The 12,755-nt window shown below is 54.2% G+C and overlaps 1 protein-coding gene across 1 annotated transcript in view; it reads left to right on the top strand.

Moving 5' to 3' along the window:
- Positions 1–12,755, top strand: part of SPTBN4 (spectrin beta, non-erythrocytic 4) — a gene marked incomplete at its 3' end in the record, with an annotated part of 69,646 nt that overhangs the window by 53,253 nt on the left and 3,638 nt on the right. Inside the window, exons 21-31 of the mRNA XM_082677619.1 lie at positions 23–112; positions 2,659–2,937; positions 3,030–3,160; positions 4,040–4,244; positions 4,643–5,023; positions 6,310–6,554; positions 9,294–9,432; positions 9,526–9,610; positions 9,969–10,165; positions 10,751–11,370; positions 12,454–12,523. Coding sequence (XP_082533745.1) covers positions 23–112; positions 2,659–2,937; positions 3,030–3,160; positions 4,040–4,244; positions 4,643–5,023; positions 6,310–6,554; positions 9,294–9,432; positions 9,526–9,610; positions 9,969–10,165; positions 10,751–11,370; positions 12,454–12,523 — 2,442 coding nt within the window. The remainder of the gene's footprint in view (positions 1–22; positions 113–2,658; positions 2,938–3,029; positions 3,161–4,039; positions 4,245–4,642; positions 5,024–6,309; positions 6,555–9,293; positions 9,433–9,525; positions 9,611–9,968; positions 10,166–10,750; positions 11,371–12,453; positions 12,524–12,755) is intronic.

Below are 12,755 nucleotides of genomic sequence, written 5' to 3'. Positions count from 1 at the left end.
TTATCCCTGATTTCCTCTCCAGGCATGGGTCCAGGAGCGGCTGCCACTGGCCATGCAGACAGAGCGAGGCAGTGGTTTGCAGGCCGTCCAGCAGTACATCAAAAAGAACCAGGTGAGCAGAGCCACGTCAAGGGAGTGGGTTAGGACACATTTGGATACAAATGATAGAAAACAGCTCAAGGTGGTTAAAGCCAAAGAGGGGAATTTATAGGCTCTTGTAACTGCGGAGACCGTGGACCGCAGATAGATGCATCAGGTGCTTCCAAGACGTCATGAATCTCTCATTTCCATTTTTTTTTTTCCTGTTAGCTCTGTTCTCAGGCCAGCTCTCCTCTCCTACTGGTAAAAGAACTCCAACAGATTCAAGTTTATATCCCACCAGTAAAGCTGAAGAGAATTTTTCTCTCTCAGTAATTTCAGCAGTAGTCCCAGGAATAACTCTTTTGGGCTCAACTTGAGTCACATGTCCACACTGAACTAATCATGGTGGTCAGGGATTTAGACAGCTCTGAATGGCCTGGTCTGGACTAAGGGCTCGCCCTTGGAACCTGTAGGTGGGGTCAGCCTTAACTTTATCTGGGCTGAGATGGAAACAAGGGGATTCCCCACATGAAAATTAGGGTCCTGTGACTAGAAGTAAGGACACTGGCTACTGGGCCACGAAAAAGAAAAAAACAAACCAACAAGAACCGCAGACACCTATACGGAGAGAGGACAGAGATAATCGGAGGGCTGACACCGACACCAAGCACAGTGGGGGGCTTCTGAGCCGCTAAAAATCTCTGGACCTTTATTTACTTCCCTGAGACTCAATTTCCACATCTAAATAAGTAGAGACTTGGTCTAGAGCCGTGGTTCTCCAGTTGCTTAGGGAACCCTTTTGCAGAGGAACCCAATGGCAGAGGAACCCTTGGATCAAAGCCACTCTCTCACCAAAGCCCAAAGTAAGACATATATAAGAGAAGTAATAATAATACAGTGATGGGACCTCCCTGATGGTCCAGTGGTTAAGACTCTACGCTTCAAGAGGGAGGGGATATGGGAATATATGTATACATATAGCTGATTCACTTCGTTATACAGCAGAAACTAACACACCATTGTAAAGCAATTATACCCCAATAAAGATGTTAAAAAAAAAAAAGAAACTCCCATCCCCCCCCAAAAAAAGACTCTACGCTTCCACTGTAGGGACACGCACAGGTTCGATCCCTGGTCAGGGGAACTAATATCCCGAGTACCACGCGGCATGGCCAAAAAAAAAAAATAATAATGATAACAATAATAATAATACATTGATTAAAGACTTACTGTGTGCCACATACTGTCCTAGGAGGTTATATCAGTTATTTAATTTAATCTCCACAATAACCCTGTGAGGTAGGTATTGTCATTACCACCTTTTATTTTTTAAAAAATCTAAGTTGGGAGAATAGGGCATTAAAGGATGATGGGAAGGTGAGTACAGAAATTATTTTGGAAAGATTCGTGATTATGCTGCACTTGGTGGAATTCTTTAAGAGGCTGGAGTTTTGCTTTGAGTTTTGTTTTTCTATCTTGATGAAAATACTCCTGGCTGTCAACAGTGTTGGGAACAAACAAAATTGGCCCATCGTTTTCACAGTTGAGGAAACTGATCAAGGGCACTTAATGCTTATAATTGGGGGAGCTCAGCTGTGTGTGTGAGAGAGTGTTGGCTACCCAGGGGCTGTTAAACACATACTAGCCGCTGGTGTTGATTGAGCACCTACTGCCTGCTGGACACGGTTCTAAGTGCTCCACAGGACAGCAACCCCACAAGGTAGATATTAGGGGGCCACCACTAGCCATGTGCCTTCAGCAAGTTCCCCAACCTCCCTGTGCCTCAGTTTCCTCATCTGTGAAATGAGAATGAGAACGATGTCTGGCTCCTGGCGTTGGAGTGAGGAGTAAATGAGTGGCTGCAGGGAATTCCCTGGCAGTGCAGTGATTAGGGCTCTGCGCTTCCGCTGCGGGAGGCACAGGTTCGCTCCATGCCATGAGGTGTGGCAGGAAAAAAAAAAAGAGTGGCTACATTATGCAAAGCCCTTACTTAGCAAAGTGTCTGGCAGGCACTTGGTGTTGGCTATTATTATTAACTCCATTTACCAGTTGGGGAACCGAGGCATAGAAGAGGTTAACTAAAGTACTCAGCAATTACAGAGCTGGTGGAGAGAACCTTCTGGGGGTGACAGAAGAATTCTGTATCCTGATCTGGGTACACAGGTGTATAATGTGCAAAAATGTGTCGAGCTGCACCCCTAAGATTTGTGCACTTCACTGTATGTAAATGATACGCATGTAAATGATACCTGTGTTTAGGTCTGTGTTGCAACCATTAGGGGGGTAATCTTGCAATCATCGGGCATCTTGTTTGAGAGCAGAGTCTCTGGATCCAGCCTCCTGTGTTCAAATCCTGTCACCCCCTTACTAGCTGCTTGTTCTCTGGCAACATACTTCACCTCTCCGTGCCTGTTTTCCCACCTGCAACGTGGGGGGGGATGAGTGAGCGAGGAACCGCAAAATGCTTAAGTGGTACCCGGCACGTGGTGGGCCATCTGCGGCTGTTTGTTATCCTCTCCTGGGCGGCGCCAGTCGTGGAGGTGCCCTCTGAACGCTCCTCTCCACTCCCACCCCCAGGGCCTGCGGCGGGAGATCCAGGCGCACGGGACGCGCCTGGAGGAGGTGCTGGAGCGCGCGGGCGCCCTGGCGTCGCTGCGCAGCCCCGAAGCTGAGGCCGTGCGCCGCGGCCAAGAGCAGCTGCAGAGCGCCTGGGCCGGACTGCGGGAGGCGGCCGAGCGGCGGCAGCAGGTGCTGGACGCCGCCTTCCAAGTGGAGCAGTATTACTTCGACGTGGCCGAGGTGGAGGCGTGGCTGGGCGAGCAGGAGCTGCTCATGATGAGTGAGGACAAGGGCAAGGTGCGCCCGGGCTGGGGGTGCGGGGGGGCCTGGGGGCGCTGGAGCCCGGGGCCGGCCCCTGCCTCCTCATCGCGGGCGCCGTGTGCCCCCAGGACGAACAGAGTACCCTGCAGCTGCTCAAGAAGCACCTGCAGCTGGAGCAGAGCGTGGAGAACTACGAGGAAAGCATCGCGCAGCTGTCGCGCCAGTGCCGGGCGCTGCTGGAGATGGGGCACCCGGACAGGTGGGCGGGCGGGGGATCGGGGCCACGCAGGGGCGCGGGGCCGCTTCTTAGGGAATGATCCAGCAGGATCTGGAGCTTCGCTGTTGGAAATTGGGGCAAGGCCAGGATTGGACATTGGGGTGGGGGTGGGGTCCCTCACTGCCCCGGGCTGGTGCTTTCGGATTTTGGCAAGTGGCTGGGGGCCGGGAAGAGAGGAGCGCTGCGCAGGGATGTTTGAGGGGGTGGGGCCGTGAGCACTAGGATTTGAGTGTAGGGGAGGGGGGTGATGTCTAGGTCTGAGGGGAGAAGTAAGAGCTCAGGACAGAGAAGGGTCCTCTCCCTAGGACAAAAAAGCCTGGAGCACTGGGATTGGGCATGGCCTGAGACCTCTTGGACAGCGGGTCATATGGCCTCCCTGAGTTTAAGTGCAGGGCCCACATCTAGGAGGCTGGGCCGAGGGGTGAGATCTGAGACAGAGGCACAGAGCTAGACCTTTGTCCGCCTGAGCCTGGAGACTGGGACTGGAGGTGAGGTGGGTTGTCTGGGGACCCAAGTAGGGGGTCTGGAGTCCCACTCAGGTCGCTGGAGGGGCCAAGTGTGGGACCACGGACTGGAAGGCTGGGAGGGGGTGGAGGGAGGGGGTGATGAGCTTATCAAGCTTAGGAAAGCAGAGTTTTCCCTGAGCACTGAGATGCAAGTGCTGGGTTGGCTGCATCCAAGGCTTGCAGAACAGAGTCCCGCGTGAAGGAGTCTGACGGGACTCAACCTTGCCTGAAGGGTGGCCTGCCTGAAGGGTTGCACAGCTCTGCCCTGAGCTGGGGCGGGGTGTGGCAGGGGGTCAGAGCTCTGTCCTGGAAGTCTCAGGGGGCTCCATCCCTGCCCCTCCCTGTCCCCCAGCAGCGAGCAGATCAGCCGGCGGCAGTCTCAGGTGGACCGCCTGTACGTGGCACTCAAGGAGCTGGGCGAGGAACGCCGGGTGGGCCTGGAGCAGCAGTACTGGCTGTACCAGCTCAGCCGCCAGGTGGACGAGCTCGAGCACTGGATCGCAGAGAAGGAGGTGGTAGCTGGCTCACCTGAGCTCGGCCAGGACTTTGAGCACGTCACGGTGAGCAGCATTAGGAAGGAGCAATGATCCAGTGGCCGCTGTGTCTGCTACTAAGGTTCTCTGGGCCTCAGTTTCCCCATCCATCATAGGAGAATTGTAATAGCACCACCGCATGGCTCTGTTGAGACACAGATGGATTAATATAACGTAAAGCCCTTAGGACAGTACCGAGCACACACAGGGCCTAACACAGCGTTAGTTATTATTCTTGTCGTCTTATTTTTATTCTTGTTGTTACTATTATCGCTACAGAATGAGCGCTCAGTAAGTGTTGGGTATTTTTTGATTGTCTTCATTAGTGTTGTTACTGTTCTCACCTGCCACAAGATGGTGGGCTGGAGGGGGCTGGCGTGTACGGCACCTTTGCCCACGCTGGGGCCCCCATTTCCCTGTGGCAGGTGCTGCAGGAGAAATTCTCGGAGTTCGCCAGTGAGACCGGCACGGCAGGGCGGGAGCGGCTGGCGGCGGTGAACCAGATGGTGGACGAGCTGATCGAGGGCGGCCACACGGCGGCGGCCACCATGGCTGAGTGGAAGGACGGGCTGAACGAGGCCTGGGCCGAGCTTCTGGAGCTAATGGGCACACGGGCCCAGCTGCTGGCCGCCTCTCGGGAGCTGCACAAGTTCTTCAGCGATGCCCGAGAGCTTCAAGGACAGATCGAGGAGAAGCGGAGGCGACTGCCTCGCCTGACCACCCCTCCTGAGCCGAGGCCCAGCGCCGGCTCCATGCAGCGGACCCTGCGCGCCTTTGAACATGACCTGCAGCTCCTCGTGTCCCAGGTGGGGAGCTGGCGGCCAGGAGGGACAGGTGGGAGGGCCTGGACAGTGTGACCGAGGGATGGGGGCAGCAGAGCAGGCAAAAATCAGGCTGTGGACCACATTGAAATTAGGTGGTGGGATAGATAGAAAACAGACCACGGAACAGGGAGAAATCACACGATGCGGCAGGTGGAAGACGGACTGATGGCATGCTGCATAGACTCAGACAGTGACGGAAGAAAAGTGGTATAGCATGCCTGATAGAAATTAGACAGTGTTTCCAGTGGAGATTGGCAGGGGTTCTCCTAGAAACTGTTACCCAAATCCAGATGGAGAGTCTAAAAGGAATTGCGAGGGCATTGAGAGAAATTTGGCTGTGGGGCAGATAGAAATTAGGCAGCAGGTCTCTGACAGAAATCACATGATTTTCCTCGAAGAAATTTGGTGGGTTTGGATTTGATGAATGGAAATCAGAGCTAATAGGAATCAGGCAGTGGGTCTGATAGGAATTAGGAGGTGGATCTGAGACATCAGATGGAAATGAAGCTGTGGGCCTAATAGGACTCAAGCAGTAGGACCAAAGGAAATTGGGTTGCAGGTCTAATGGAAGGTAGAAATTGGACAATTATTGTATGTGCATCGTACAGATGACTGTTAGAAATCAGGCAGAGAGACTGATAGTGATTACATGGTGGGTCTGATACAAGTATGGTGGTCCCGCCAAAAGAAATCAGGTGGTTGAGCTCGTGGAGAGTGAGCAGTGGGTCTAACACACACAGCAGAACCAACGGAAAGTGGGCAGGAGACCTGATAGTAATTGGATAGCGATTCTGAAGGAAATTGGGTAGTAGGGAGTGGGTCTGAAAAAAATGGAGTGGAAAATATTGGACAGCATGTCTAATAGATGTCAAGGTGGAGGAAGGGTTTCCTGAAAGAAGCAAGATAGAGGTGGGCCTGAAAAAATGAGGTGGCAGACCCAATAGAAATAGAGCTCTCAGACTAAAAGAAATCAGACAGTAGACTGAAAGAAACCTGATGGTAGGTGTAAAAGAAGTCAGAATGCAGGTAAGTCAAAGAAACAGCAGGCAGCAGACATGAGAGAAATATGGTAGTGGGTTTAAAAGAAGTCAGAAAGTGGGAAAGTCAAAAAGAAATCAGGCAGCGGATAGGAATGAAACCCAGTTGGAATCTCAAGGGTGCAGGCTCCTTACTTCTTTAGGCTCTGCATCCAGACAGCAGATGGGGGAAAGAGAGGGTGGAGCCTGGACCCCGTGGAGGGCTGGTGCTCGACCTGGCATGCCCCTCAGGTACGGCAGCTCCAGGAGGGGGCAGCCCAGCTGCGGACGGTGTACGCGGGCGAGTACGCGGAGGCCATCGCCAGCCGGGAGCAGGAGGTGCTGCTGGGCTGGAAGGAGCTGCTGGCAGCCTGCGAGGATGCCCGCCTGCACGTGAGCTCCACGGCTGACGCCCTGCGATTCCACAGCCAGGCCCGTGACCTGCTCTCCTGGATGGATGGCATCGCCGGCCAGATTGGGGCGGCTGACAAGCCCAGGTGCCCCTCATCCCACCTCGGCCTTCTTACCTGCCTTTGGGCAGCAACCCCCAGCCCATCAGCAGTCCCCTTCCCATAAAAGAAATCACAATAACCAATACCTGTGTAGCACCTCTGCCTACCATGCACTGTTCCACATGCTTCTTGTGTTTTAAGACCCCTTGTCAGGCCTGGCATTGGGGCTCAGAGCACAGTGCATCCTCCTGCCTTTGTGGAGGGGTCGCAGCATAGGATGGGCTGACTCAAGATAGGGACAGGGAGGTGTACTGGAGGCTTAACCTAGTAGGCACTGACTTATTGCTCACATAACAGTTCGATATAAGTATCCAGCAGAAGCCTGTCCCACGGTGATTGGGAGCCAGTGTTCTTCCATCATCAGCCCTGGGGTGATTTGCTGGACCTTCTGCATCCAGCTACAGATGAGAAAAAGAAAGTGGGAGGATACCGTGGGAGCTTTTAGGGATTAAACCTGCACTCACGTTCTGTTGGCTCAGTGGTCCCAACCTATCTGCCAGGGAGGCTGGGAAATGTTAGCCCAGCAGTGCGTCCAGGAAAACAAGGGCCTGGAGAGTGGTGGATACATAACATTGTTTCTGTGAACTGTAGGCCCTTGAGCCTGCATTCGTTTACTCAGCAAATATTTACTGATGCCTACTGTACGCCAGATGGTGAGCAAGGTCCAGCCCCTGCCCTGATGCAGCTTACATTCTGAGGGAGGAAGCAGGCAACAGATAAGTAAATAAACAAACACGTGATGTTATTTCAGAGAGTAATAAAGGAAAAATAGAGCAAGGTAAGGGGACCTGAGTGAAGTGATCGTGAGTTGGTAAAGTTCTGGGGGGAAGGGTCTTCCAGGTGGAGGGATCAGCAAGTGCAAAGGCCCTGAGGTAGGCTGTCGTTAAACATGTTTCAGCAAAGGCTAGGTGGTCCTTGTGGCTGGATGGAGTGAGGGGGGAGAGTGGGGAATGGTAGGAAATGACGTCAGAGGGGCCATAGGGCATGGTGAGGAGTTTCCCTTTGCTTGGAGTGAGATGGGAGCCATGGGAGAACTTAGGGCAGGGGAGTGATGTGATATGATACACATTTGAGAAAGATCACTCCAGGTACCTGTGACAAGTAGATGATGGAGAGCCAGGGTGGAAGCAGGTAGGCCAGTCAGGAGGCTGCCGCCATCACCCAAGTGAGAGGTGATGTTGGCTTGGCCCAGTGTGGCCGTTGAAGAAATGAGGCAGCATGATTGATTTTAGGAATTGAAAAAAATCTTTTCATTATGGAAAATTTCAACTCTACACAGATGTAGCGGTAACACATAGGGAACCCACGTGTGTACAGTGAACACCTGGCCCATCTTCATCTATACACTCCCCCACGTCCCCTCCACCCTTGACGGAGTTATTTTAAAACAAACCTCAGATTTCATATCATTTCACAGAGTATGTTTTCAAGTTATAAATGTCCAGTCTTGACTGATGGATTAGCTTAAGGGGCTGAGGGAAAAAGAGGAGTCACGGATGAATGATGGGTGAATTTACTGAGGTAGACAGTTTCGGGGAGGGTACATTTGGGAGATAGGGGAGAATCAGGGAGATTGTTCTAGGCATACTAAGTCTTAGATAGGAATCATTACAATGTGGGACCATCAGAAATAAATTTGGACATATTAAGTCTTTTTTATTTTTGCCCCTGCATTGTGTGGCTTGTGGGATCCTAGTTCCCTAACCAGGGATCGAACCCAGGCCCTCAGCAGTGAAAGCGTGGAGTCCTAACCACTGGACCACCAGAGAAGTCCCTGGACATATTAAGACTTATAAAGCTACACTTGTTGACTGACAGAACCTTCAGAAATTTAGAATTTGCTTTGAGCGTATAACAGCTTAGAACGGCACTGTCCAATAGTTATACAATGCAGGCCACAGATGTGAGCCACATATATAACTTAAGATTTTCTTGGGCTTCCCTGGTGGCGCAGTGGTTGAGAGTCCGCCTGCCGATGCGGGTGACAATGGGTTCGTGCCCCGGTCCGCGAGGATCCCACGTGCTGCGGAGCAGCTGGGCCCGTGAGCCATGGCCGCTGGGCCTGCGCGTCTAGAGCCTGTGCTCCGCAACGGGAGAGGCCGCAGCAGTGGGAGGCCTGTGTACCGCAAAAAAAAAAAAAAGATTTTCTTGTAACCACATTAGAAAAAGTAAAGAGAAGCAAGTGAAAATTAATTTTAGTAATTCATTTTATTTAACCCATTATACCCCAAATATTGTTACTTCAACATGTAGTCAATATTAAAATTATTGAGATAATTTTACCTTCTTCTTTATATTAAATCTTCAAAATATGGTGTCTGCTTTACACTTGAACACATCTCAAGTCAGACCAGCCACACTTCAAGTGCTCACCTGCCACACATGTCTAGTGGTTACCATATGGGACAGCACAGCCTTAGGTTAGAATCATTGGTTAGTGGAAGCTTCAGAAGTATAGCTTTAGAAAATTAGAAAAATTGGATCTTGAAATTCTAGGTTAGAATCACCAAAGTGGGACATTTTAGCCCTCTGGGAAAGTTGGAATCATTGAATCAGTGAAGAAGATTGGCCCTTGAGAACTTGATCATGGGAGGGGGGTGTCCCGAGGTGGTGTGGAATCCCAGCTCAGGGATTTGGGCTTATCAGGAGCTGCGTACGTGGAGGGGTGGGGGAGGTCGAGGGAGGCGGCCCATGGCTCAGATTCCTACCCACCACCCACTGTAGGGACGTGTCATCGGTGGAGGTGCTCATGAACTACCACCAGGGCCTGAAGACTGAGCTGGAGGCACGGGTGCCCGAGCTGACAGCCTGCCAGGAGCTGGGGCGCTCTCTGCTGCTCAACAAGAGTGCCGTGGCTGATGAGGTGGGAGGGGAGCAGGGGTCTCCCTCTGCCATCTATGCCCATCGGGGTGGGAGCCACCCCTGACGCCTCTCCCTACCCACCCGCCACTCCCAGATCCAGGCACAGCTGGACAAGCTGGGAACCAGGAAGGAGGAGGTGTCGGACAAGTGGGACCGCCATTGGGAGTGGCTGCAGCAGAGTGAGTGGGGCCCCAGACACACGTGGCTCAAGGGCACAGGGATATGCCCCGGCGTGTCAGGAAAAGCCCAGAGGGTGACAGTCATACTTTGCACACCCCATGGGTCCTCAGCAGCAAACATGAAGGCCTGGGAGGGTGGACAAGGGGGCTGCCCTATCATTGACTCCCTGATGGCAGACACCTAGGGGAGAAGCTGGTGCCCTCAGAAATAGCCCCCGCCTCTCTCCTTCCTGCAGAGCCCAGAGCGGTCAGGGCTGGGAAACCAGAGGGGGTGTGGAAGGCCAGAAAAAATAGCCAGTGCCCCTGTGAAGGGCCCACAGGTGCCCCCAGCACCCTTACCCCAAATGTCTCTCCTCAGTGCTGGAAGTGCACCAGTTTGCCCAGGAGGCAGTGGTGGCTGATGCCTGGCTGACGGCCCAGGAGCCGCTCCTGCAGAGCCGGGAGCTGGGGAGCAGCGTGGACGAGGTGGAGCAGCTTATCCGGCGACACGAGGCCTTCCGCAAAGCGGCTGCGGCCTGGGAAGAAAGGTTCAGCTCTCTACGGCGCCTGACCACGGTCAGCACCCCATTTCCTGCCCCAGCGCCCCTCCCACGGCTCCACACCCATCTCTCTGTATGAGACAAACACAGGGGCTCAGCGCTGTGTTGAATGAGAGCCGGGACACACCCTCATTGGGCTCCCAGTCCCGGGGGGGACGGGGGTGGGGGGAGAGGGTTGAAGGGGGTAGGGGACAGACCTGTCACCTGTCACCAATGACAGTCCAGGGCTAGGATGGGGGAAGCACAGGGGGACATGAGAGCCCAGAAACATTTGTCTTGGCCTGGGGGAGTCTGATCTGAGACTTGAAAAATGAGAAGAGACCATTGTAATTAAAAGTCTTAAGGTCTGGAAGGAAGGAGGCAATGGGGGGGGGGCAGAAAGGCACCTAGAGAAAGTGATGATTTAGCCAATTCTTAAAAGAACCCTAGGTGTTTGCAGGAGAAGATAGGAATTAAGCTCCTGGCAGAGACAGGCCTGGACAACCTTGCTTTTTCACTAATAACTAATAAACTAGATGGTGAGGCAGACGACCCAGAGCCACCTTCCTAGGCCCCGCCCCCACCCCACCTTTCCGCCTGAGCCTGGCCCCTCTGTCCCCAGATCGAGAAACTCAAGGCAGAACAGAGCAAGCAGCCACCCACCCCACTACTGGGGCGCAAGTTCTTTGGAGACCCTACGGAACTGGCGGCCAAGGCTGCGCCCCTGCTGCGACCAGGGGGCTATGAGAGGGGCTTGGAGCCCCTGGCCCGCCGGGCCTCGGACACGCTCTCGGCCGAGGTGCGGACCCGGGTGGGGTACGTGCGCCAGGAGCTCAAGCCGGAGCGCCTCCAGCCGCGCATCGACCGGCTGCCGGAGGTCCCGGCGAGGGTGGAGCCCACGGCCCTGCCGGCTGCACCAGAGGACGCCGCGGAGACCCCTGGGGCCCCCGCGGCAGCGGAGCAGGTCCGGCCTCGGCCAGAGCGCCAGGAGTCCGCTGATCGCGCGGAGGAGCTGCCCAGGAGGCGGCGGCAGGAGCGGCAGGAATCGGCCGAGCAATCTGAGGAGGCTGCGCGGAGGCGGCGGCCAGAGCGGCCGGAGTCAACGGAACATGAGGTGGCACACAGCCTTACCCTGGGCCGCTACGAGCAGATGGAGAGGCGGCGCGAGCGGCGGGAGCGGCGGTTGGAGCGGCAGGAGTCCAGCGAACAGGAGATGCCCACCAGAGGAGACCTGGCCAAGGGGTGAGGCCCCATGTGCCAGGGAGTGGAGGAAGGGGAATACGGAGAGCTCCTGGAGCCGCACAGGCCCAGCGGAGAGGGCTTCCGGGCTCAGAACTGCCTAGGGAGGGAGATACATTTGTGGCACCCATTCTGCAGAGATGTAAACTGAGGCTGGAAGAGGTTGGGAGTCATTCCCACTATCCCACAGTGGCAGTGGCTTCCTCCAGGTGCAGGTTCTCTGCTACTGAGTTTCTGACCCCTGCATCAAATCCCCTGGATGACCCTGGGCAGGGATTTTATCCTCTCTGCATCTCAGTTTCTCCACTGGGCTAATGGTGGAACCATCACCTCCCTGATTGGAGTTAAGACCCTTTATCACAGTCTCTCTCAACCTTATAAACTGGGTGCTGTAATCATATCCATTTTATGGATGGAGCAACTGAGGCTCACAGAGGGCAAGTCACTCAGCTTGGGTGAAGCATGACTGGAACCCAGGCCTTTCAGAATCCTGAGTGTGCTGTGCACATCACTTCAACCAGCTGTGTCCCCAGAAAGAGGCCTTTGGTCAAATACGTTTCAGTGACAGTGACTTCCTGACCCCTTTTAATTTTGTATTTCGTGAACATTGGCTGAGTGCCCACTCTGTGTGTAGTATGTGCTGGGGAGAGCAATGACCCAACCAGCTCCAGCCCTGCTTTCATGGGGCTCACAGTCCAGTGGGGGAAACAGACTTGTCACCAGAGAGTGTGACCCAGAATGATCAGGGCTGGGATGGGGGAAGCCCAGGGAGCTTGAAAGCTTAGGGGGTGGGTGGGAAAAGGCAACAGTATGTTCAAAGGCTTGAAGGCACCAGTTTGCATTTTGGTCTCTGTGTTGCTTAAAACTCAAGAGGGGAGAGAGTTTCCATCTTCCATTTGGCAGACATGTGCTGAGCACCTGTGGTGTGTAAGGCAGACATCTGAGACAGGCAGCTGCAGAAGTGGACAGGGACCCGGCATCTCAGGCTAAGAGGTTGAGGCTCCTCTGGCCAGCCAGGCTGGTCTCTGGGAGAAGCCATCCCAGTTCCATTGGGTCTTTCTGTGCCCACCCCCCCCCCACCTCCAGGAAGGCCACCCTGGCTGACATTGTGGAGCAGCTGCAGGAGAAGGAGGCAGGCCCAGGGCTCCCTGTTGGGGTAAGTTGAGCCTCGGTGTGGGTGGGGGTATGGGGGCCCCTCTCCTCAGCACCGGAGTCAGAATCCCAAAAACACCAGTGCCTAGCCCTGCCCCCCTATCTGAACCCTGCAGAGGCTCTCAGGGGATGGAGAGGGCTCCCAGATGCCTCCCACAATCTGAAATTTTCTCCCTTCGAAAGATGAGGCCACCGACCTAAGAGACTCCTACCGCCCTACACACACACACACACAC

The sequence above is a fragment of the Grampus griseus genome (genome assembly GCF_964374135.1).
Source record: "Grampus griseus genome assembly, chromosome: 19".
NCBI classification, from domain to species: domain Eukaryota; kingdom Metazoa; phylum Chordata; class Mammalia; order Artiodactyla; family Delphinidae; genus Grampus; species Grampus griseus.
This window is presented reverse-complemented; position numbering and strand designations above follow the sequence as displayed.